The following is a 24,159-nucleotide window of genomic DNA, read 5'->3' on the forward strand; positions in this document are numbered from 1 at the left end:
CTCACTCTGATTTCAACTACACAAAACAGAAAGTACACACTAATAACTCCACAATCTTTAAACTTTTCAATTTTTGTTATAAAGTACCGGAACTAAGTCACAAATGTTACAACAAAATGTGTCATATTATGGGGAAGAAAGACCAAAGACAATAAACAATTATACCATATGTAACCCTGCATGTAGGCAGCTCAGCTTGTATACAGCTATAACAAGATGAAGAGTCTGCATCCATTCTAGCAGCTCTGTGAGGCAGCAGTGTTTTGGGCTCCATTCAAGTTCAGCTTATCTTTGTGAGTTAGCACATTAATATTTGCTAATTAGCAGAAATAGAAAACTACTGCTGATGATGATGATGGTAATCCAGCCAATAGATATTTCAGCCTAGATGGAACATTGAGAACAGATCAGTGTTGATGACACTCAAAAACTGAATGTGGTGTGTTCCAAGAATGGAGAACACTGTGTAAATGTCATTGGGGTGCGTTGATTATTTAAAAGTACTACTTATTTATGAGTTTCCTTTTTGTTGTCCATGACTCACTGAAAGTTCACGGTTGTACACAGATAATTTGTTGTTCTCAGAATAAGTTATAACAGTGGTTGTGACCTAATATGTAAGTGCTGCATGAAATTATTGGTGTGCAGTGATGTTAAACTTTATTTTAATTGTTAATCTTATCATATCCTGAGACCTGTTGTTATTAGAAAAATATCAATTATAGCTGCTTTGAGTAAAATTTGAAGAAATTAATATGAGAACATGGGCAGCATGGTGGATTAGTGGTTAGCACTGTTGCTTAACAACAAGAAGGTTCCTAGTTCGAAACCTGGCAGGAGCCTTTCTATGTGGAGTTTGCATGTTCTGCTTATGTGGGGTTTCTCCAGGTTCTCTTGTTTCCTCCCACAGTCCAAAAACATGTATGTCAGATTGACTGGTGACATTGAGTGTGTGAGGTTGTTCATCTATATATGGCCCTGTGATGGACTGGTGACCTGTCCAGGGTCAAGGATCTGTCCTTTCACCCAAAGAGAGCTGGGATAGGCTCCAGCAGATCCCAGTGACCCATGAATAAGCATGTATAGATAATGGTTGGATACAAAATGAAAACAGAATATTAAAAATGTTTTGTGGGAAAATAAATTATGTACACACACATCTATTTATATCAAGGATATATTCTATCAAGGATACTTAATTTGAGTCGTACTGTCAATGTGCACAATGGAATTCTAAAGCTATAATGCAACACAATACTGCCTGTGTGTCTGCAGTGTGTGTCAGTACTGCCTCCCTCAGGTTAAAAAGTAGGAAAGAGTATTTTTGAGTATACAAACTACAGTGGTAATTACATTAATCATAATGATTAAACATGTCACATATTTGACAGTATAATGTGCTTTTATTGTTGGTGTTTTGTTGGTCTTTTCATTGGATTTGTTGACAATGAAAAAGATAATATGAAAATAAACTCTCACCAGAACCAAAAAGAGTTAAAATGAACTAAACTGCAGGTGATCATATGCTGCTCCTATAAACAAGCAGTAAGCAAGTAGTCGTCACCTTAAACAGTAAATGTTCACAGAGACACGTTGTCCGACAGTGAACTGGAGCCATCCTGCTTCTCACGTGGGGTGATATAGTTGAGGATGTCAATCGCTGTCACGACACCAAACACCATCTGTTTCTGTGGAGCTGACCCATCAGCACAATCTGGAGAAAGACAGAAGAGTGCACTTACACGGCTGTTACTGACTAAACACAGATGAAAACTCAAACTGAAATATCTGTGGTTAAATGAAGGATAAAATGCCAAAGAAAGTGCTACAACAAAAACGAAGCTTTGTACTCTGGGTGTGATCATGGACCACCAGGACAAAGTTGTCTGTTTCGAGGATACGGGACAGCTTCCCCAGGTTGTCTGTCAGGTGCACCTGAGAGCACAAGTGTAGAGAGATTAGACACATGGAGAAACAGTTGCCACGTGTGGATGTTTGCATTTCTACTGACCGACAGACCGACCTGTTTGAAAGTCTTGCAGAGCACCTTGCTGACAGCATCTGAGGGCTTGACCTTCCCAGCTGACACAGAGGACAGAATGGTTCTCAGAGTCACCATCCCCAGGATCGCACTGTGAACAAACCACAAACCTCACATCACAACAAAACAGGATGCATTTTTTTGTGTAACACACAAACATCTGCAGAAAAATAGTAAAAACACACTGAAACTCTGAATACTGAAGCTGAGCACCTTGGCCTGTTTGTTTACATTTGACGTATCTGCATCATAGTCCTTCAGTTTGGGCTCAAATACTGTTTCTATCGTTTTATGTCCAAATGACATGTTTGTTTTCATCTACATCTCTAACCTAAACAATTTCTTGAAGATATATACCCTGATTCATCAATGACAGGGGCCTGGTCAAACGCTTTCTCATTCAGGAGCTCAGTGGTTTTCTGGCAGGACACAGTGGGTAAGACAGTGAGGGGGGCACACAGGGGTAAACTCTGGACAGGCAGGTTCCACCACCTTAAAGAGATGAAATGAGACAAATTAGTTATTTAACACTCATTTGTGGTTTGGTCTAACTGTCACATTGTACCATCAAGTGGTTGATTTTCCCACCAGGGCTTGGAGTCCACCTCAGCCTCCAGACTCAGGAAGCCCTTCTCACACATCCACTTATCACTCAGGAACTTTGACCTGGAGGCAAAACAGGCAGCAAGGAGTTTATATTAGTTACAATGATGATCCAGCTTCCCCTCAGGATCAGGTGTAATGACTTTAATAATCTGAACTTTTCCTCTAGTGCCATCTTGAGGTTGAGCTTGTCTTACATGTAGTTTCGGACAGAGTCGACCATGATCACCACACAGCGCTGTCCCTCCTTAAGCTGCTGAGCCATTTTCACCACTGCTGCCATGGCAGCACCAGAGCTGCCACCTTCATCAACAGACACATTAGTTAATTCATTACTGAGGGGAAACTAATAAATATGGAGTCAAAAAAGTGGAAAACGTTCAGTGAACCTACCACACAGAAGACCCTCCTCTCTGATCAGCTTTCGTGCCATAGTGAACGTCTCCAAATCTGTTGTTTTATGCCAAATGTCAACAACCTGCATAGATTTGTACCAGAGAGGAAAACAAGCAGTTTAATTTACGTCGGCTATCATTGGCCTAAAACACATGATTTTAGCTCTTTTTTAAGACATATCAAAACATACATGTACAAATGTCTACAGTTAGAAACTCACAGATATGTCCAACGCAGTGGGAACAAAACATTGTCCAATGCCCTCTACTTCCTGCACGACCTTTTCTTTGCGTTTCTGTTCTGATCCCGAAAGAATGGAGCCTTCAGGGTCCACAGCAACAATCTAAAACAAACACGACAACAATATTGAGACTTAAAACTCTTCAATAACCTCATCTGTACCAAGTGGCCTTATAAGGGATGACCTCTCTGGGAAAACATTTTAATAAAGCTTCAGTGTGTAATGTTTATAACAATCTATTCTGCAGAAATGGAATAAACTATTCATAAATATGTTGTTATTAGTGTGTAATCGCTTGAAATGATCAATATTTGGATTTTCTGAATCTTGGATTGGGCCTTTTAAATCTATATAGGGAGTGGGTCGACTTTCAACGAGGCAGTTATGTTTCACCGCCATGTTTCTACAGTAGGCCAGAATGGACGAACATAACTCTGGCTCTAGACAGGGAATCACTTTTTGTTTTAAAGGGGACACCCCCCTACCTTTTATTTGATTGGAAACAGGGGGTGGGGGTGTGACCTGTGCACAGAAGGTTGCATTCTACAATCTCACCACTAGATGTCATCTAGTTTCACATTTTACACAGTGCACCTTTACATAAAATAGATTTAACAAGACTCTTATTAATCACAGGAAGTTGTGTGTCTTGCCTTCACATTGGGGCATCTCTCCTTTAACTTCCGAGCAAGACCTGTGAGTGTACCACCTGTGCCTGCTCCAGCTACCAACATGTCCAGTTTACCTGAAATAAAAGTTTTTTAAAAACACACATTATCTTTGTTGAACTATCTAACTGCACTAAAATTCATGAGTATGCACAAAAATTAAATTGGTATTTGCAGCTGTTTATACATTTCCAAAGAACGTACTTTACCTGAAATAAAAACATACACACACACACTTTCTTCTATGAACTAACTATCCATCCATCCATCCATGATCTATACCCGCGTATTCCAAACAAAGATTTTAGTAATTTAAGGGATAAAAGTAATATTTATATTTGGCTTATTTTTCCTTTTTTATTATTCACTGAAATTTAAATTTCTGCCTGTGTTATTTCTTGGTTTTTATGGACATCACAGGGAAGACAGGCCATTTTGTGAAAGCTATAGGAATCAAAATATAGATTAAAAATGTTTTCATGTTTATGTTCTTTTTTTTTACTTTAAATGTTACAGGGGGGAAAAAACAAGTACCAACCATCACACTGCTCCAGTATCTCCTCAGCAGTGGTGTCATAGTGAGCCAGGGGGTTGCTGGCACTACGATATTGGTCGAAGACGTGTGAGTTGGGGATCTCATTCTTTAGACGCCAAGCTGTAGCTATGTGAGATTCTGGTGAATCAAAAGCTGCAGATGTTGGTGTTCGTACTATTTCTGCACCAAGAGCTTTCAGCACGTCCACCTAGAACACACAATAAGACCAGATATCGATTAGCTAAATGCTTCTTATTGACTCAATGACATGTTGTTTGTTTACCTTTTCCATGCTCATCCTCTCAGGCATGGTGATAATGCAGCGGTAGCCTTTTACTGCAGCTATGAGGGCGAGGCCAATACCTGCAGACAGCCAGAGGAGGAGGATTTACTCAACTATCCATATTCTGTCATTATGTAGGAAACACCAGGGTCTCCAGACTCTGAAACTTTGTGTTTTCCACTATCCTGCTTGCTGCTTAGACAATAAATTACTTTGCCTCTACAGTTTTCTTGAGATGACATCACTGTACCTGTGTTTCCAGAGGTGGGAACAATGAGTGTGTCTCCTGGTTTGAGGGTCCCAGCTCTCTCAGCATCTTCCACCATCCTCAGTGCGATCCTGTCTTTTATGCTTCCTCCAGGATTGAAGAACTCACATTTGGCCACTAAACACAGTCGCACACAAAACCATGTGTCAATGAATATGTTAAAGTTTTATTTGGAGTCTAAACAGATTGAGCAACCTATGCAAACATTGTTTGCTCTAAAGGGGTGTTGTCCTAATTTATTCTGTTTGTTCTATTTACTCAGTGTCAGTGCAAACAGGTTTGCATCAGTCACTTGTCTAAGCAGTGGCAGCTCACTGCCAAGCTGTGAAGTGAAGGGTCAAACTGTGCTGCAACAGCAAAGTGTATAAAGTTATGCCAGAAAGTCCAGCTTTCCTAAAGCTTTTCTGTTGCAAATGACCTGCTTTTAAAATCTCAAATCTTTCACATATATGTGTGTGTTTTCAGAGTACACCAATATACACCCAGTACTATAAATCTGGGAAGGCTAGAAAAGTATTTGTGTCATGAGAAGACATACTGTATAGAACTCCAATAAATATTCATGCTTTTATGTTTCATTTCTATTTTGTGCTTTTCTCTGATGGCAAACTAACAATTATTTCTTTTATAGCTCCTCATCAATGGGAGCCCAGTACTTCAGACAAAACCCAAGCAGTCACACAGAGGACAACATTAGGCCACAAGCAATGTGATCCTTTAATGCTCCCTTGTTAACAGGTAAGCAGGAATAGGGACACAACAGAATGAAAATCCCCTGATAAAGGAAACAAAGGCTCTTCTACTTGCACATATACATTTAACATGTTTTTCTACAGGACGTATTCCCTGAGAGAAGTCTTTCTTAGCCTTGTAACCATAGATGGTAAATGAGACAAAACTTGACTCACTAATTCTCTGTTGCAGAGCGACAGTCACATCCAACCAACAGTGTTTCTGTCCCACTGGACACAGTAAATGTTTCATCTTTCTTGCTGCTCTGTAACTTATTAAACCTTTAAGTGTGCAGTGCACATGTAGAAATTTCTGTCAAACCTATGTCAAATGTTTTATAACCATATGCTGTCATGTTCATTTATAAATCATGGACTAGTGCTGCCACAATGCTTTGTAAAAGGACTAACTAACTCTTTTCAAGTCTGTACACTGGACTGGTCCAAATGTGATTTCTTATTACTGTAGTCACAAGTTGCTTCTTACAGAAAAAATGACATCATTGTATGTTTCAAAAAATGAAAAAGTGAATGTGCTGATATTATGTTAGCTCTGTATTTTTCTCACTGATAAAAAAGCATATGTGGATTGATGTATCACAGCTATGAAAAAAGTTCCTTAAATTTCAATTTTACTCACAAACTTCACACTTGAGCCCAAACTCCTTTGGGATTTTGTTCAAACGGACCAGAGGGGTATGTCCAAATTTCCAAAGGATGTTGGGGAGGATGGTCGGGGGCTTGGTGCTGTGATGGACAGAAGAGAAAATACCCAAGTACAATTCTCCATCCCCATGTTGACTTACATTAAAAAGTTTCCACTACAAATGTTATGGAGGAATGTTTTTATGTGTGCACACACACATCAAGGATATGTGCAGGTGGTGTCACATACATTCAAACTAATGTTATTGTTCAATTCTGCTGATCAACCAGTGGCAGTAATTTGACAAATGCCCATTGATTTATTTATTTATTCATTATTTTCAGTAGCAGAAGTAGACTCTTACTGTTCTGGGTGACTATGAGGTGACTCTGAAATCGGTGCACCCAGCCTCCACGTACATCTGCTTGGCACATCAGGGCGAATCCAGTTCATCTGATCAGCCGTCACTTCTTGCTTCTCCAGCTCACTCTCACTCTTTTCACCACTGTCGGGGCAGGATTGATCCTGAACCTTAAGACAGTCCACTTCTCCATGTTCACATAACATGTGACCACTGGTGCCACTTTCAGCTTCCCCAGCCACAGACTTTTGATTCCTTGTGATATCTGGATTCATCATGTTAGCTTGTTTGTGAGCCAAGAGCAGGAACAGAACAGCTCACCTTTACCGGGGTGAGGCAGGTATTACAATCACATGTACAAACACAAAATCTTTATAACAGAGTTTTTTCCTGACTTGACAAAACATTTCCCACGTTACAGATTGTTAGTCCAGACAAGAAGCGAATTTTACCAATTTAAGAGGAAACAACCACTGCACAGAATGAAAAAGTTGCTTTGGTTTGCTCTGCAGGCAGGCTACCAGCTGTCCATCACATTGTCAAAACACATGATACAATATATGTATTAGCACTAAAGACATATTAAACACATTATATAGTTTTGCTATTACCTGACAATTATAACACCAGTTATCAGTAACATTGTTTCTGTTCATGTGACTCAAAAAACCATTACAGTCTGTACAGTAAGACAGTAGACTTTGATATAAGCTAAATATCTACGAATAAACTACAAATCAAATAACCCATGAATTTTAGAGACTGTGATCTGCATTTTGAGCATTTATATTAACTGATTAATCAAAAATACTTATCTTCTGTCCCAGTCCTCAACCAAGCTACGTTAGTGTAACTAAAGCTGGCTGCTTGTAAAGTTAGAACAATGCACTGGTATTGTCAGATGCAGAAAACAGATTTTATGGTAAATGGTTTCAGCATCAAGAGCCGTGCACTCACCTGTCTGTGAGAGAAGACAGCAGGACCTGGATGTGACTGTGTGACTGGAGCAGCCCACACCTCTACTTTAAAATGCTGGATTACACCAGTCCTCTCTCATTCACTGACTGGGGGCAGTTTCCACACTTCATTTCCCTGTTTTTTTTCCTCCAATCCAGTCCTGCCTTTTCTGTCTTAACTACAGTTAAGAGCAAAAAACAGGTTTTGGGTGAGGTGGGGGATGGGGCCTAAGCCCCCTGAGGGACAGAAGGGGCCCAACATTCACCTAAAAAGAGAGCTCATAAGATCCATTTGTCATAATTTAATTAATTAATGAATCAATTGTCATTATTTAACTTATTATTTAGGAAATTGACAAAAAATGTAATATAATGCAGTGGACTGTGCATGTGCTGGTGTTGTTCCTTCATTGTGGGTAAAGTATTTTTTCTGTATTTCATAAGTGGCATGAAATATCAATTTTTAGCTGAACACAACCTCCGATATTACAGACAGCATGACACAAACACTTTTCACAAAACATAAATTAAAAACTTTAGCTACTGATGACCTATCATCTGCTAGTCTGGCACAAACTAATGTTTTTGTTACTTTCTGTTTTGAGTGATGTCCATGAACACAAACTAATGACATGAAACAAATTTATTAATCTGAATGTTTATTTGAAACTGAAATGAGTTACATTTAATTCCCGGTTTAATTTACGTTAAACATGATCCGACAGTACAAGTATAAGAAAAGCACAGTCGTCTTTTGGGATTTATTCTTTGTAATAAAAACTGAGTCATTCAATCAGCCATCTTAAATAAAAATGTTGTAAAAATAATGAGAGGAAGGTAATTTTCAGAAGTGGGGAGAGAAGCACAAACATTCTGGGTTTGTTGTTCAGAATTGTCCTGAACGCTGGGGTGATATAGTTGAGGATGTCAATCGCTGTCACGACACCAAACACCATCTGTTTCTGTGGAGCTGACCCATCAGCACAATCTGGAGAAAGACAGAAGAGTGCACTTACACGGCTGTTACTGACTAAACACAGATGAAAACTCAAACTGAAATATCTGTGGTTAAATGAAGGATAAAATGCCAAAGAAAGTGCTACAACAAAAACAAAGCTTTGTACTCTGGGTGTGATCATGGACCACCAGGACAAAGTTGTCTGTTTCGAGGATACGGGACAGCTTCCCCAGGTTGTCTGTCAGGTGCACCTGAGAGCACAAGTGTAGAGAGATTAGACACATGGAGAAACAGTTGCCACGTGTGTATGTTTGCATTTCTACTGACCGACAGACCGACCTGTTTGAAAGTCTTGCAGAGCACCTTGCTGACAGCATCTGAGGGCTTGACCTTCCCAGTTGACAGAGAGGACAGAATGGTTCTCAGAGTCACCATCCCCAGGATCGCACTGTGAACAAACCACAAACCTCACATCACAACAAAACAGGATGCATTTTTTGTGTAACAGAGATTGTTGTCGACTTCAGGAGAGTGCAGACCCAGCATGCTCCCCTGTCCCTCAATACTGTGGCTGTGGAGAGGGTGAGCAGCAACCAAGTTCCTGGGTGTGCACGTCAGTCCAGGACCTGTCCTCACAGGCCCTGTGGATAACACCACATCACTGACCAAGAAGGCACAGCAGTGTTTCTACTTTCTCCACAAACTGAGAAAAGCCAGAGCCCTGGCCACCATCTTTTTCACCTTCTACAGAGGCACCATCGAGAGAACAACTCTCTCTCCCCTAGTTTGTGCTCTCTCCCTCTCTGTCTCTCTCTCTCTCTCTGTACCTTCTGCAGGTGTCCCTGGTCCTGGAGCTGTATATTGCTGATGTGAAGTTACTGGCCCCACCAACCTGCAGTGACTATTTGTTGTTTATTGTTGCTGTTCTTTTCTCTCTCCTCTATCCACTCACCCCAACCGGTTGAGGCAGATGGCCGCACAAACTGAGCCTGGTTCTGCTGGAGGTTTTTTCTTCCATTAAAGGGAGTTTTTCATCTCCACTGTCGCTAAGTGTTTGCTCATAAGGGATTTGTTGTTTTTTTTTTTTTGGTTTCTCTCAGCATCTTCCACCATCCTCAGTGCGATCCTGTCTTTTATGCTTCCTCCAGGATTGAAGAACTCACACTTGGCCACTAAACACAGTCGCACACAAAACCATGTGTCAATGAATATGTTAAAGTTTTATTTGGAGTCTAAACAGATTAAGCAACCTATGCAAACATTGTTTGCTCTAAAGGGGTGTTGTCCTAATTTATTCTGTTTGTTCTATTTACTCAGTGTCAGTGCAAACAGGTTTGCATCAGTCACTTGTCTAAGCAGTGGCAGCTCACTGCCAAGCTGTGAAGTGAAGGGTCAAACTGTGCTGCAACAGCAAAGTGTATAAAGTTATGCCAGAAAGTCCAGCTTTCCTAAAGCTTTTCTGTTGCAAATGACCTGCTTTTAAAATCTCAAATCTTTCACATATATGTGTGTGTTTTGAGAGTACACCAATATACATCCAGAGTACACCCAGTAAATTTCTGTCAAACCTATGTCAAATGTTTTATAACCATATGCTGTCATGTTCATTTATAAATCATGGACTAGTGCTGCCACAATGCTTTGTAAAAGGACTAACTAACTCTTTTCAAGTCTGTACACTGGACTGGTCCAAATGTGATTTCTTATTACTGTAGTCACAAGTTGCTTCTTACAGAAAAAATGACATCATTGTATGTTTCAAAAAATGAAAAAGTGAATGTGCTGATGTTATGTTAGCTCTGTATTTTTCTCACTGATAAAAAAGCATATGTGGATTGATGTATCACAGCTATGAAAAAAGTTCCTTAAATTTCAATTTTACTCACAAACTTCACACTTGAGCCCAAACTCCTTTGGGATTTTGTTCAAACGGACCAGAGGGGTATGTCCAAATTTCCAAAGGATGTTGGGGAGGATGGTCGGGGGCTTGGTGCTGTGATGGACAGAAGAGAAAATACCCAAGTACAATTCTCCATCCCCATGTTGACTTACATTAAAAAGTTTCCACTACAAATGTTATGGAGGAATGTTTTTATGTGTGCACACACACATCAAGGATATGTGCAGGTGGTGTCACATACATTCAAACTAATGTTATTGTTCAATTCTGCTGATCAACCAGTGGCAGTAATTTGACAAATGCCCATTGATTTATTTATTTATTCATTATTTTCAGTAGCAGAAGTAGACTCTTACTGTTCTGGGTGACTATGAGGTGACTCTGAAATCGGTGCACCCAGCCTCCACGTACATCTGCTTGGCACATCAGGGCGAATCCAGTTCATCTGATCAGCCGTCACTTCTTGCTTCTCCAGCTCACTCTCACTCTTTTCACCACTGTCGGGGCAGGATTGATCCTGAACCTTAAGACAGTCCACTTCTCCATGTTCACATAACATGTGACCACTGGTGCCACTTTCAGCTTCCCCAGCCACAGACTTTTGATTCCTTGTGATATCTGGATTCATCATGTTAGCTTGTTTGTGAGCCAAGAGCAGGAACAGAACAGCTCACCTTTACCAGGGTGAGGCAGGTATTACAATCACATGTACAAGCACACAGATTTTTGTCCTGACTTGCCAAAATATTTCCCACGTTACAGATTGTTAGTGCAGACAAGAAGCTCATTTTACCAATTTAAGTGAAAGTGACTCAACTGGCCAAGTATGGTGACCCATACTCGGAATTTGTGCTCTGCTTTTTTAACCCAAACCCAAGTGCACACACACAGCAAGTGAACACACACACACCGTGCACACACACCCGGGCAGTGGGCAGCCAATGCTGCGGTGCCCGGGGAGCAGTTGGGGGTCCGGTGCCTTGCTCAAGGGTCTCACCTCGGTATTGTATTGGTATAGTCGTGGTATTGAAGGTGGACAGGGCGCTGGCTGTTTGCTACGTGCCACCGACAATTTCCCCGCCGGACCTAAGACTCGAACCTGCAATTTTCAGGTCCCTATCCATTAGGCCACGACTGCCCCTAATTTGATATGAATTTGAATATGAATTTACAAATTTTGCTTGCACTGTACAAAACCTTTTTTTCATTTGTAAATCTTAAAACACGTGTGTATCAAAAAAGACGTGAACTTTTATTGCACATTTTAATTCGATACAAAATCTCACCTGATGCTTTTCACCTGTCTGGCAATATTTTTGCTCCTTTCTGTTTTAAGTGATGTCCATTAACCCAAATGGCTAAGCTATATAACAATCTAGGTGTTTTTTTGAAACAGTAACTTCTGAACACTGAAATGAGTTACATTTAGTTTGTGCAATATTTAATCAGACTTGAAAAGGATCAGGCAGCACAAGTATAAGAAAAGCACTGGCATCTTTCTGATTTATACGTTATGAAAAGAGAATAATTAAATCAGCCATGTTAAGTAAAAATGTTGAATTTAATGAGATGAAAGTCATTTTCAGAAGTCAAGAAAAACAAGTTCATCAATGCCGTCAAAGCCTCAACATCAGGTACCTTTCAGTTAGTCCTAGAAGAAACTAATAGGGTACAAACTTTAAAAAACAAAAACACTGGGGATGCATGTGGGGAGAGAAGGACAAACAGTCGTGGTTGTTTGTTCAGAATCGTCCTGAACGCTCTCTGTCTCTGGAGCGACGTCTCTCATGGTCACGGCCACCTCCACCTCCACCTCCACCTCCACCTCCTCTACCTCTGTCCCGTGAGCGAGAGCGTCTCTCTCTCGACCGAGACCTATGACGGCTGAAGAAGTGAGGAAGGAGTTATAATGAACTGCTATGCAATCACTGCACATGCACGTTTACCTAAAGGCCTTAATGGAAAAGTAATGAAGGAGTTTGTACCTCTTCCTCCGGCGCCCATAGAGCTCTCTCCTGAGCTCACGTGAAATGGGCTTCAGATGCATGAAGTTACAGAAGCCGCCACGAGTGCATTCTCTGTGGAGAGAAAGCAACTTAACAGTTGGAGCAGAAAAAAATCTGATAGTATGAGGTGTAATAATGGCAACACCAAACTTTAGTTTCACACAGCAGATGGACAAGACAAGCTTAGGTAATGTGACATGGAGCGATAACTTAAAAACAAAGACATGTTACATGATTTAAACTAAAGCTTTAGGATGAAACGTGTAGTGAAGATATAATCTAAAAATGAGGATTCAGATGAAGGCTCTGGACTTGTTCTTTGGTTTGTGATGGACAATAGTGGTGACTATTTTATATTTTATAGGGGTCATTTTCTGGTTTGCCTTAAATGCAGAATGGGCATGTCCTTGTTCAGGACACTCCTGAAAGAGTTTTACTCTGACACCCTTTTCTGGTTCTTATAGCACTCACCCCATTTCATACTGGCGACAGCAGGCTTCTCTAAAGTCTGTGACAGGCGAGAGCTCGGCATGGATGGGTTGTCCATTAAACCAACGATTATTCAGATCAATCACAGCCTTCTCAGCATCCTCTTCATAACGGAACTATAAAGACCCATCAAGAAACAGAGAGGAGCTGAAGAAAACAATCACTACCTCTGGATGAGTGCTAAAAATAAACACGATATTACAGTATGGGTAACTTATGTGGCTTTTAGTCCCGACACTCACCTTCACATAAACATTCCCTACTAGGTGGTCTCCGAGGTTGTCACATACGTTCATTTCCTCCACCTCTCCATATTTTTCTTCCATCTCTGTGAAGACCTCCTGAAAGGACGGCAGAAAAAAAAATATATATATATCAAGGTTAATATTACACATTTAAGTGCTTGTTGCAAGGATGAGTTACAGGCCATTAAAGGCATGCTATGACATATTGGTGACATTCATTCTCTTTTGTCTGAAAGCCTGATACCACTCATGTTTGTACTGTAAATAGGAAGGCGGTGCCAGCAGCCCATTAGCACAGACTGAACACAAGCCCGGCCAATACCAACAACTTCCTGTAGCCGTTTCCCCTCTTACTTTATGATTGCTACTTCACTGAACCTTTTAAAGACTCAGGTTAAGTTTGATCCGTTCATATAATTTAAGATGACACCACGACCATGCTGTGTTCTTTGTTGATTTGAAACAGAATTTTTTTTTTTTTTAAGTGTCTATTTACAGTTCTCATATATCAGAATGGATTCTTTAATTATTTTCTCAAAAAAAAAAAAAAAAAAAAAAAAAGTTAAAATGTACCATTAGCAAAGGGGTGTGGTCATGGTTTGAGGCAGACCCATAATACATGAGACAATCTTCAGAATGACATGACTTACCTCAAAAAACTCATCATAGTGCTCCTGCATCTCCATGTCACTGATGGCACCTAGAGATTGTAAGACAGAATGGTAACTAAACATAAAACTGAACATTTTGGCAACAAATTCTGTTACAAGAACTGAGAGAACACAAAATATGGAGACAGTGTGGTGTTTACTGGATGGTGGCTAGCTGGATTACATGGCATTAGATCACTTGAGTAAAGTTATGGCCTGCAAAAGTGAAACCACAGCAACGCTATCAGTCACAGCACCGATTCTTCCACACTGGCTGTTTAGGGACTAGACTGATAGTTAATTCAAATGCCCATGCCTGTGTGGATTTTCTCTAGGTACTATGGTTTCCTCCCACAGTCCAAAGATATGCAGGCTGTTAGGGTAATTGGTGGCTCAAAATTGTCTGTAGGTGTGAACGCGAGTGTTTGTCTCTATGTGTCAGTCCTGTGTGAGACTGGTGATCCAGAGTTTACACTTTTATAGGCATATTCCATTACAGCAAGTGACAGAAAGGACATGAGTGTCTGATCAGAGAGCATTATATTTCTGAACATCACAGTGCCAATCATGGGTTAAAACACTTACATGTCAGACCATCAGCAGACTGGGCACTGTTTTGAGGGTTCCGGTAAATGTTCAGGAGAGCAATTGTCTGCAACACAAAAAGGTTCATTTTTGTAATAACTACCTTCAACTACTGGGCTGGGTATCAAACCTCAGTGGAAAAAAAATCAAATAACTAAAATAACTTCATGAAGTACACATTCCAGATTTCAAATGTAGTCACAAAATCAAGACCCTTGACGGTCCTGACTAGGAGCTACCGTCTAGTCAACCATGTTTTCAGGACTATGAACCATTTCAGTGTTTACAGTACAGGTCCTGTATGAATACAATCAAAACCTAAAACATTACTTCTTAATTTGCATACTACTTGTTCACAACCCTTTATTGTCAAGACTATTGTCTTGAGGAGTTAACACACCAATGTTCTTATGCAGTTTATCAACTCAGGCCTTCTGCCTGTAAACTCACAATATGCTATCAAACACATCATTCCTCTAAAGATGTATAAATAAAAACTAAGATTTAAAATATGCATGAAATATAAAGAAATATATAATATGCAAAAAAACATAAGCGAAAAGGGTTTTAGGCCCTTCTTGATATGTGTAAATTTGAATGAGGTCTTGTCCATCTGGTCAGAGAAGGATTACAGCATAATCATTACAAATATTACTAGGATATGTGGACTGTAAACCTGAAAGTAGTTCAAGTGAAATAAAGTATTTTCAGGTATATTTATTTACAATTTATTTGTAAAACCCCACACCAACACATCCTTACACCATAATTTGTATTTCACGTAAAAAGAATATAGTTTCGGGTAATAAAGCTTAAAGCATTTTGTAACACAAATGTATGGTCTCACCTGACTGAAGGTCGGCTTGTTGTGTAATCTGGAGCACCGGTCTCCATGTCGACAGGCACCAATTTTAAAATAAAAGGAGCAGTTTACCCTGAAAAAAAAAAAAAAAAACAAAAAATGAAAAAAATAAATACCCATTATACAAAATGCTGTATGAAGCCTTGTCAAAGGAGAATTTCTGACACTTTCTGGGCCTTCTGTCTATATCGATCTAAACTTCCCCCAGTTTTAGTTTTAAACCATTTTACACAAAGTTCTTATAGTGAACCAAAATGAGAAAAAGACGTTTTGGAAATATACATTACTGATCTTCACTTTCTCACCATTTAAGTAGAGACTAATTTTATATGACCAATATAAATATAAATGTACTGTGTCAGTTTTCACTTTCCTGGTCAAATGTAGATTTGAATAAAAATAAAAGACAAAACAATCACGTTTTAAAAATAATGTTTGCTTTACAAAAACGTAGGAGTTTGGATGAAGAGCTGATTTACTTAACGTGCTTTTGATTGGTATAGGACGTTATCCCTGCATTTCCATTCAAACAAAAACTCACATGGGTTTCAGAAAGTAAGCAGCTGTAGCTAACGCTAGCTCAAAGGCAGATCGTAGTTTAGTGTGTCACTTTTACTTAACTGTAATGAGTAAAGTGGGTCTATTTTGATTTGGGAGAGATAACTTCTTATTGCTGTTCTCACTCCATCCCAACACAGTTCAGAACCAGATAATCCAGGAGCTAGCTAACTGTTAGCAACCGCGATTTTAGCCACGTTAGCATGCTAGCACCAGGAGCTAAAACCACTATAGCTGTTATCGCTATAGCGTGTAAACACTGTACATTAATATCTACAGCACTACTAGTCAAAGCAGACTTTGAAGGCACGACAACGTTAATAACAATTAACAATAATTACTTACTTATCTTTCTCTGTCCCAAAGATGGACGCCAGGTATTCTGCCATCTTGGCTCATCTCAGTTCAGCCAGCAGCAACCGGACTTCCGTCACCGCTCCTTCAGAATAAAACCGTAACACCCACAAATATGAACCGACAAATTTAAAATGCTTCACAAAACCTGCACAAATTATATTTAAGCATTATTTGACAGTTAATAGCGAGTGACACCGGGAGCTATGATTTAATCCTTCTCGTTTGGTGTCTGCTGTTAATTGTGCTGTACTGGTTAACAATGTGTGAGTGTGTTCTTCAAGAATATTCAGAATAATTTGTTAAATAACCAAAATATAATTAGCGATGCATTGATGTGTATAACACTCTAATAATGCAGCTCAGTGGTAAAAGTGGAGCTTATATTATTTTTAATACTAATACTGACCTGACCTAACACAATTGTCAAAATGATAGTTTCAGAACTATAGAACAGTTAATCTGTATTATCTCAAATTGTCATTAAGATCAAATATCAATAGAAAACAGTGGGTTGGCTGATTGTCAGTCCTTTTTGCGCAAAAAGTTAAAGCCTAACAAGTTTTCAAGTTATACTTGTACTTAATATATATCAAGTACAAGTCTTTATTTTGAAGGCAAAACACACAAACTATCAGTTACTATCGTAACTATCAGTATAGCAACCTTAAACAATTAACTTGACCTGATAAAGTAACTACGTAGGCCACTATTGTCCACAGCCTGTAGGAGAATATCACCACAACAATGTTATTTGTATGTTCATATTGTATTACTTTCCAAAAAACATAGTATGACTGCATACAGACAAAGTTACAACTAAACAGCCAACATCCGATAGTGGGAGCTGAACAATGCAGGAAAACATGTAGTAGTATTTTCTCTTTAAAGGACTGATTATGCAAATAGTTTCTGGACACCTAAACTCTTTATCTGCTTACAATGTTCTAGCTTTTTGCATATTTAATTATGTTTGATTTTAAAAAAAAAAGTTATCTCCTGAGAGCAACATTTTGATATAAATGAAAATGAGACATTTCCATAATATAAAGGCACAAACCAGACCACTTTTTAAAAAAAATCAAGACATGTTTATTTAGTAAACTTGACACTTGTACACAAAATTTTGTTGATTTGCATTTAAAGAGAAATATGACGATTTACAATACATCAACATCTCCATCACTGGTTGGCCCTTCACACAACAACATCAGAAGTGCTTTGTCATTAACAGTCTGAATATTGCCTAGGTTAGTCTGCAAGAGCATAGTAATGCATTTACAAAGCACACATAGGCATTATACAAACGAATTTAGACACTAGTCTACCTCTAGGCCCTCAGGGTTGAGGACTGCAAACACTGTGGAAATGAATAAAAAGGTAAGCACCCTAAGGTGCCCTTTGTATTTTCAGCTGATACTGAGATTTTGTGAAGGGGACCTGAAACCTGGTCGGATTCTGGGCTTTGGACAGGGCCCTCTAGCGGTCTCATCCTGTCCTGTTGCAAATGTTTTTTTATTTGTTTATTTCACACCACTGGTTCAGACCCTTCTCATATTTTTGACGTTGACTCTCACTAAGCCTCATCTTGACACACACAGCTTGTAGCAAAGAGATGCAGCCTCAAAACAAAAAACACTTCAGATCATAAAGGTTAAGACACATCGCATGTTAATTAATTAACTAATAGGAGATTCTCTTAATTTTAAGAACTGAGGTGTATAATCAATTTATCGACGACTAATAAACGCAGATTTGAAACGATGTTGGCGTACTACTTTACTAAAGTCAATCTGCTGGACAACGATTTGTACTAAAAATGAATACCTTTAATGAAAAAGACAATATAACTCGGATGAATCTAACCCTTAGTGATTTTCATGCATGTTTTTAATGGTAACTTCAGTCTTACCAGTCAGTCTCCGCCCCTCTTCTCAATGTGTGTAGTTGACCAAAAACTTCGCCTGTCTGTGAATTTTGGCTACTTATCTACCACAGCTGAAGCCAATCCAAGGCCTAAATTTAAGAGGTATGGATTTTTTCCTGGGATAAACGTGTTTTTTCTGAAGAAAATACTCCAATCGTGATTATTATAATCAGTCTCTTTTGTCGTGCTTGGACTCTTCCCGCTATTTTTGTAGTTAGCGTAGCTTAGCCTAGTTAGCTTAACTGGAAGAGGCCGCCTACCTGCGAGCCACAAACACACACACACATACTGCGAGCATTAACCAGTCTCCCCTCAAGGTGGGCTCAAGCTGGCTAACAGAGGACTATCCCTGGTGTTTGTTATCGGTGTCTGGACCAAACACATACGACCGAGTGTTTCAGGTAAACTGGAGTGAAGTGCTAGCTGGGCTGCTAACGCCGTCCAGCCCCAAACTCAGTGCGTGTACACACAGAGACGATAGATTCTGCCTTTTGTCCATACCTGTCGGTGAAGCTGCGGTTTATGTTGTGCCCACTGACGTTTTTCCTGGTGTATTTTAGATATCTCAGTCGCTCTGTGGTGATAGTAGTCCTCTATAACTATTTATCACGACTGCTCTCGGAAGTCTTGCACCGCCGTAAACCTTAGCCAGGATTTCCGGCTCCTTTCCATTTGCCCTATGCTGTTTTGTTTCCGTTTATTCTATTTCCGTTTTAAAAGTTTTCTACGTGCAGAGTTAAAGTGAGATTTAATAAAGATGTGCTCGAGCTATGGGGAGCGACGCGTTTTTAGGACATTTTAACCGTGGTTCCGCACTCAGGGACCGAGGGTTGTGTAACGGGCTGCCTCGCCCCGCGGTGCATTCTCCGGCTAAAACCCGAGCTAACTTGGGGCCGACTTCATTGCAGCAACACGTGTAGCCTGGTGTATAAATCTTAGCTTTATGTGTTTTTCCAGCACGTGTGTATGATGTGTGGTTATGTTATATGTCAATTCTTGGTAACTAATGGCCTACCAGTTGGCCTTTAGACGACAGAGCCTCGCCCTCGAGTTGGCTAACATTAGCACTTGGAGCAGTCAGTGAACTGTCCCACACGGCCACAGAGGAGTCGAGGCTTACAGGCCTTCACAAAGCAAAACATTAAGCTGATCCATCATTTATAGCATGGATACTCAACCCACCGACACATATTAAAATGCTGAAGCCGGAGCTGTGTATTTTTTCTATGTTATTAACACGCAGACATCAATTACTAAAACTTTTTAGCTTTAGCTTTTTGTTGCTTCTAACTTCACTTGCATAATAAAAATATTCCTGCCCTATACCATGAAAGATAGTGTTCAAGTCAGTGTATATAATGAAATAAAAGTAAACACATCTATTACACCCTTTCGTTTGGTCACCAGGTAGATCTTAAAGATTTGGGGTTGCTGAGTCAGATTTTGTTTTGTGACTGAGTCAAGTTTATCTTTTCTGGTATTGTCATGGTGTTTCTGAAATCTGAAGGAAGGTTCAAAAGACCTGCAATATAATATAGCTGTGTGTTCAGCCATTTGTTATGTGATGTTACAAGGAATATTAATACATTTAGAATGTTTATTAAAATATACTTTTAATTTGAAAGGCTATATTGTAAACAGAAATTGTTACAACATTTAGAAAGGTGGAAAATGTAATTTGCAAGTATAACCATTATAACAAATATCAGAGAATATTTTATACAGACAAAGAAACCCAATACAAGTCAATATAGTAATTGATATTACATAAATCTATCCAGAAACATTTGTAGTTTGGGGCAGAGTGGCACTATGGCTGTAGGAGTTGTACAGTGTTATGTAATCTTTAAAATAGTATTCAAGTTTAGAGCTGAACAATTAGTTGATTAATGAATTAGGTCAAAGATTGTTGTTTTGAAGCCATTGTTTGAGTTGTTTTTGGATTCTTTTATGTTGTCCAATATTTAACAGAAATATTGAAACATATTAACAGTGAACATTTATGTTTTTCATCCTGGTATTTGTGTTTAATCTCATATTTTTATAACCAGCTACACCTGCTTTATTATTTTCCTACAGCTTGGCTCTTTGCATAACACAGAATGTCTAAAGGTGAATCTGAAGAGATGATAGAGATTGAGATCGATGAACGGGAGAAGCAGGCATGCCTGGAGGAAGGGTAGGCAGATGGTTATTTGAATTTCATACTATTACATATGCAACAACTACACGTTCACAGTCCTGTCCTATTTTGTCTTTTAGGGTTGAGGAGCAGACGATCACTGCATCTGATTTGATTCAACAAGACATCGACATCAATGAGCCCGTTGGTAATTTGAAGAAGCTTTTGGAGCCTCGTATTCAAATTCCCCTGGATGCATATGACATCTGTTTGCAGGACATTCAGGTAACATTGTACACAGACAAAGAATATGAAGTTGCCTTTATGATTTGATACTTTTATTGCTGTTGCACAGGTGTGTAATTTGCTTCAGATAATGTATCTCTTTAATTCTGGTATCTTTTATGTCCTTACAGCTTCATCCTGATCACAGCCTCTTTGATCAGGGAGTGAAGACAGATGGCACAGTTCAGCTCAGCCTGCAGATTATAACCAAACCAGGTACTGACCTAAGCAGATACCATAACATAATCCATAGTGTTTCACAGTTCAGAATTATGCAGAAAATATATTACTCTTTATGTTCAAATGTCCAAAATCCTTATCATTTGTTTTTCACTTCCAGGTGAGGAGAAGTTGAATATTTTGGAAATTGTGAAGCCAGTAGAAACGGTCGAAGTGGTGATTGATCCAGATGCAGCAGGAGAGGAGGGCACACTGGTGGAGGAGGGTCAGCTCATTGCTGTTGAGCGATCTGCCCTTTCTGATGAAACGTCCGAGCAGGTTACACGCTGGGCAGCTGCACTTGAAGGCTACCGCAAAGAGCAGGTCCGCCTCGGCATACCCTATGGTGAGAAATACTTCAAAATAGGTTGCTGTGGTGGAAACCTATCCTTAATATGATGACAAGATGATAAACATGGCTGCTAGTTTATGTTTCTCTCTCTTGCCTCAGACCCCATGCTCTGGACAGCTGACCAGGTGATCCACTGGGCTGTGTGGGTGATGAAGGAGTTTAACATTGATGAAATGGAAATAGGCAGCATTCACATCCCAGGTCGTGAGCTTTGCACTTTCAGCCAGGAAGAGTTCCTTCAGAAGGTGCCCAATGGAGAGATACTCTGGAGTCATCTGGAACTCCTGCGCAAATGTAAGCCAAAGCTGTCTTCATGGCTCACAGTGTTTTTACAGGCCAACAGAGGTGAAATGAAGGCCAAGGTTGCATCTTGCTTGTACACAGAATTTGAGCTTGATACAGAATATCAATTATATATATTTCAGATGTGTTGGCCAGCCAGGACCAGTCTGGAGGAGACGCCACTGTCACTATTGATCAACGTAAGTATAAAAATATCAGCCACAAGCTAATAAGAGATCCTGCCAATGTGGAGACAAAAGCCTGGTATAGACTGTTATACTTTCAGTGAACTCTTAATTTATATGTGAGAAGTTGTCTTTTTCTTGCCAGCGGACAAGCTCTGATTTACAACATAGTGGACTCTATTTAACAACAAATGAGAGCTCATAAAATTAAATTAGATCCAAAACACTACTGGTCATTCGGATCACTAACTTCTCCATCTCTGTCTCCAGCTGTGCAGATAATCCCGGCTCAAGTCAGCACACCCACTGCCATCAAGGTACTAAAGCAGAGCCGTGGTCCCAGAACACCTCGTATTTCAGGAGAGGAGCGCAGCTCACCTGGCAACCGCACCGGTATCAAACACCTATTACAAAGACTCTTCAAACTCTATCTTATAGTCATGTTGCTTTAAGAGGCTCTCTACAAATGGTTTATTTCTTGTTCAGTTTTGTGGTTCGTTTCTACCAAATGCAAATACGTGTATTGTTCTGTTGAATATACTTTCTGTGACGTTAGAATATTTTACTTTTGTTTCTCCTATGCTAGGTAACAATGGTCAGATCCAGTTGTGGCAGTTCCTGCTGGAGCTGCTAACAGACAAGGATGCAAGAGACTGCATCTCCTGGGTGGGCGAGGAGGGAGAGTTCAAACTCAACCAGCCTGAACTGGTGGCACAGAAATGGGGCCAACGCAAGAACAAGCCAACTATGAACTATGAGAAACTCAGCAGAGCCCTCAGGTTTGTATTTTTTTTTTTTCTTAAAAGGTGTACTCCAGCAGCTCAGTACTGCAGTTTATGAACTCAGTCACAGCAGCAGAGGCGTTTTCGTGCCTGGTAGGGTCATGCTCCAAAAGTAATGACTGACACTTATCAGTACGCTCTTACCTTTAATGCTTCCCACTCAGTAAATACTTATGTCTTTCAGGCTCATGTGCAATGCAGTTTTTTAACAATCGTGCTATTAGGCTTCAGTAATATGGTTACATGGTTTTGGTGTAGTTGTTTGTATATGTTTGTATACATTGTTTGTAGTTGTAGTTGTTTGCAAAACAAGCATAACACAGACACGCTGTTAGAGATGTGAACAAAAAGAAACCTAAAAATGAATGTCTTTAAGGAGAGTCGCACAAGATGAGGAATTTAAGTTATTTACCCTTATTAGTTGGAAATTGTGGAAAAGGTTACACATCTGGAAATGTTTTAGATTTATAAAGCTTGATAAACAGCCTAGTAATGCCCATTGTGAAATATGTAGGCATCCTCCAAAGACTAAACCTTTCCACTATTTGAAACGTAACATTACCATCCCAAAGTCACTCTAAGGCTCACAAAGCCTTTTGTGGTAATGTTAGTCCAAACCCGAACAGCATTTGCTCCTTTTATGCCTTTTCATTCATTGCCTGATGTTGAATTCTCTTTGTTAAATGTCAATATTGATCAATATGAAACAATCGATAGTTATATTTTTGGCCATAATGTCCAGTCATGGTATGATATAATTAGTTACAGTTGACAGTATATGTTGAATTGTATGATTTATGAGCTTTGTGCAGGAAAATTGACTTTCATATTCTCTTTAAGGTATTACTATGATGGAGACATGATCAGCAAGGTCCAGGGCAAGCGCTTTGTCTATAAGTTTGTGTGCGACCTGAGGACTCTGATTGGCTACAGTGCTGCTGAGCTCAACAACCTGGTGACCGAGTGTGAACAGAAGAAATTGGCTCGCATGCAGATGCACGGCATCACTCAGCCCATCACTACAGTAACCCTGGCCACCACAACACTAGACAAGGACAGCTGAGGGAGGTCACATCACAGCACTCTCCAACTACAACAGGCAAAGTTAGCTTTGTATCGCTGACTGCAAATCAACTTTTTAAAATATGTCTGTGTTCATTAGGCACAGAAATGCAAGACTGATCAGTTTGGATTAACAACTTTGTTATTGTCTTTACAATTTGAGTCGAGGCAGATAAAGTTTTTTTTAGCTTTTCTCTAATCAAGAGAAGCGTGTTCAGAATAAGCGGCAAATGTGTGACTGAAAAATGCTATTGTGCATGACTGAATGCTTGAATGTGTGAGTGAAAACCCAGTTATGAGCTTTGCATACATACTGTGTTCCTTGTTTGTAGATTAGGATTGTTTCAAATGTATATACCTGTACTTCATGTTTTTGATAGCCACAAGGGCAAGTGTATTTTCATATTTTCCATTTATAGACAATGTTTTGTATTTCATTTAGTGTTTATTCCCTAAAGTCTAGGACCCTTTTTTTGTCCACCATGGGGAATAAAGTGGCAAGCATTTTTCCTAATGTCTGGAATTTGGTCATTTAATCCTGGAGTTAAAAATAAATAAATAAATAAATAATTAAGGTTGTATAAGTCATACTAAATGCATAGTCATA

The 24,159-nt window shown here is 39.5% G+C and overlaps 4 protein-coding genes across 7 annotated transcripts; 1 reads left to right on the plus strand and 3 right to left on the minus strand.

Moving 5' to 3' along the window:
- Nucleotides 1-1,420: 1,420 nt before the first annotated feature.
- On the minus strand, nucleotides 1,421-11,257 carry LOC113123461 (cystathionine beta-synthase-like). 3 transcript variants are annotated; one of them, XM_026295564.1, is made up of 15 exons: nucleotides 7,731-7,791; nucleotides 6,777-7,094; nucleotides 6,407-6,513; nucleotides 5,018-5,152; nucleotides 4,768-4,847; nucleotides 4,488-4,692; nucleotides 3,935-4,026; nucleotides 3,261-3,383; nucleotides 3,038-3,122; nucleotides 2,842-2,947; nucleotides 2,630-2,707; nucleotides 2,399-2,533; nucleotides 2,024-2,132; nucleotides 1,851-1,935; nucleotides 1,421-1,714 (listed from the first exon to the last, which is right to left on the minus strand). In XM_026295564.1, the coding sequence occupies exons 2-15, from the start codon at nucleotides 7,049-7,051 to the stop codon at nucleotides 1,581-1,583; spliced, it is 1,749 nt and encodes a 582-aa protein (XP_026151349.1). In that variant the 5' UTR covers nucleotides 7,052-7,094; nucleotides 7,731-7,791; the 3' UTR covers nucleotides 1,421-1,580. The 3 variants fall into 3 exon arrangements, with proteins under 3 accessions (XP_026151349.1, XP_026151350.1, XP_026151352.1); XM_026295565.1 differs by having other exon boundaries at nucleotides 6,777-7,038; nucleotides 7,731-7,779; XM_026295567.1 differs by lacking the exons at nucleotides 6,407-6,513; nucleotides 6,777-7,094; nucleotides 7,731-7,791 and adding exons at nucleotides 10,574-10,680; nucleotides 10,944-11,257.
- LOC113123462 (cystathionine beta-synthase-like protein) lies at nucleotides 8,372-9,673 on the minus strand. Its single transcript, XM_026295568.1, has 4 exons — nucleotides 9,640-9,673; nucleotides 9,027-9,135; nucleotides 8,854-8,938; nucleotides 8,372-8,717 (listed from the first exon to the last, which is right to left on the minus strand). The coding sequence occupies exons 2-4, from the start codon at nucleotides 9,120-9,122 to the stop codon at nucleotides 8,515-8,517; spliced, it is 384 nt and encodes a 127-aa protein (XP_026151353.1). The 5' UTR covers nucleotides 9,123-9,135; nucleotides 9,640-9,673; the 3' UTR covers nucleotides 8,372-8,514.
- Nucleotides 11,258-12,129: 872 nt separating the features above from the next.
- On the minus strand, nucleotides 12,130-18,930 carry u2af1 (U2 small nuclear RNA auxiliary factor 1). The gene is made up of 9 exons (XM_026295702.2): nucleotides 18,765-18,930; nucleotides 16,328-16,421; nucleotides 15,410-15,497; nucleotides 14,563-14,629; nucleotides 13,978-14,027; nucleotides 13,325-13,423; nucleotides 13,065-13,198; nucleotides 12,573-12,665; nucleotides 12,130-12,471 (listed from the first exon to the last, which is right to left on the minus strand). Exons 2-9 carry the CDS (start codon nucleotides 16,369-16,371, stop codon nucleotides 12,330-12,332), a joined length of 717 nt encoding a protein of 238 aa, XP_026151487.1. The 5' UTR covers nucleotides 16,372-16,421; nucleotides 18,765-18,930; the 3' UTR covers nucleotides 12,130-12,329.
- gabpa (GA binding protein transcription factor subunit alpha) lies at nucleotides 18,245-24,066 on the plus strand. Of its 2 annotated transcripts, none has more exons than XM_026295701.2 (10): nucleotides 18,245-18,664; nucleotides 20,343-20,442; nucleotides 20,526-20,670; nucleotides 20,802-20,886; nucleotides 21,011-21,235; nucleotides 21,341-21,535; nucleotides 21,667-21,723; nucleotides 21,979-22,101; nucleotides 22,295-22,487; nucleotides 23,331-24,066. In XM_026295701.2, exons 2-10 carry the CDS (start codon nucleotides 20,366-20,368, stop codon nucleotides 23,551-23,553), a joined length of 1,323 nt encoding a protein of 440 aa, XP_026151486.1. In that variant the 5' UTR covers nucleotides 18,245-18,664; nucleotides 20,343-20,365; the 3' UTR covers nucleotides 23,554-24,066. The 2 variants fall into 2 exon arrangements, with proteins under 2 accessions (XP_026151486.1, XP_026151485.1); XM_026295700.2 differs by having other exon boundaries at nucleotides 18,257-18,365.
- The last annotated feature ends 93 nt before the right edge of the window (nucleotides 24,067-24,159 follow it).

Source organism: Mastacembelus armatus, chromosome 21 (assembly GCF_900324485.2).
Source record: "Mastacembelus armatus chromosome 21, fMasArm1.2, whole genome shotgun sequence".
Classification (NCBI taxonomy): Eukaryota; Metazoa; Chordata; class Actinopteri; order Synbranchiformes; family Mastacembelidae; genus Mastacembelus; species Mastacembelus armatus.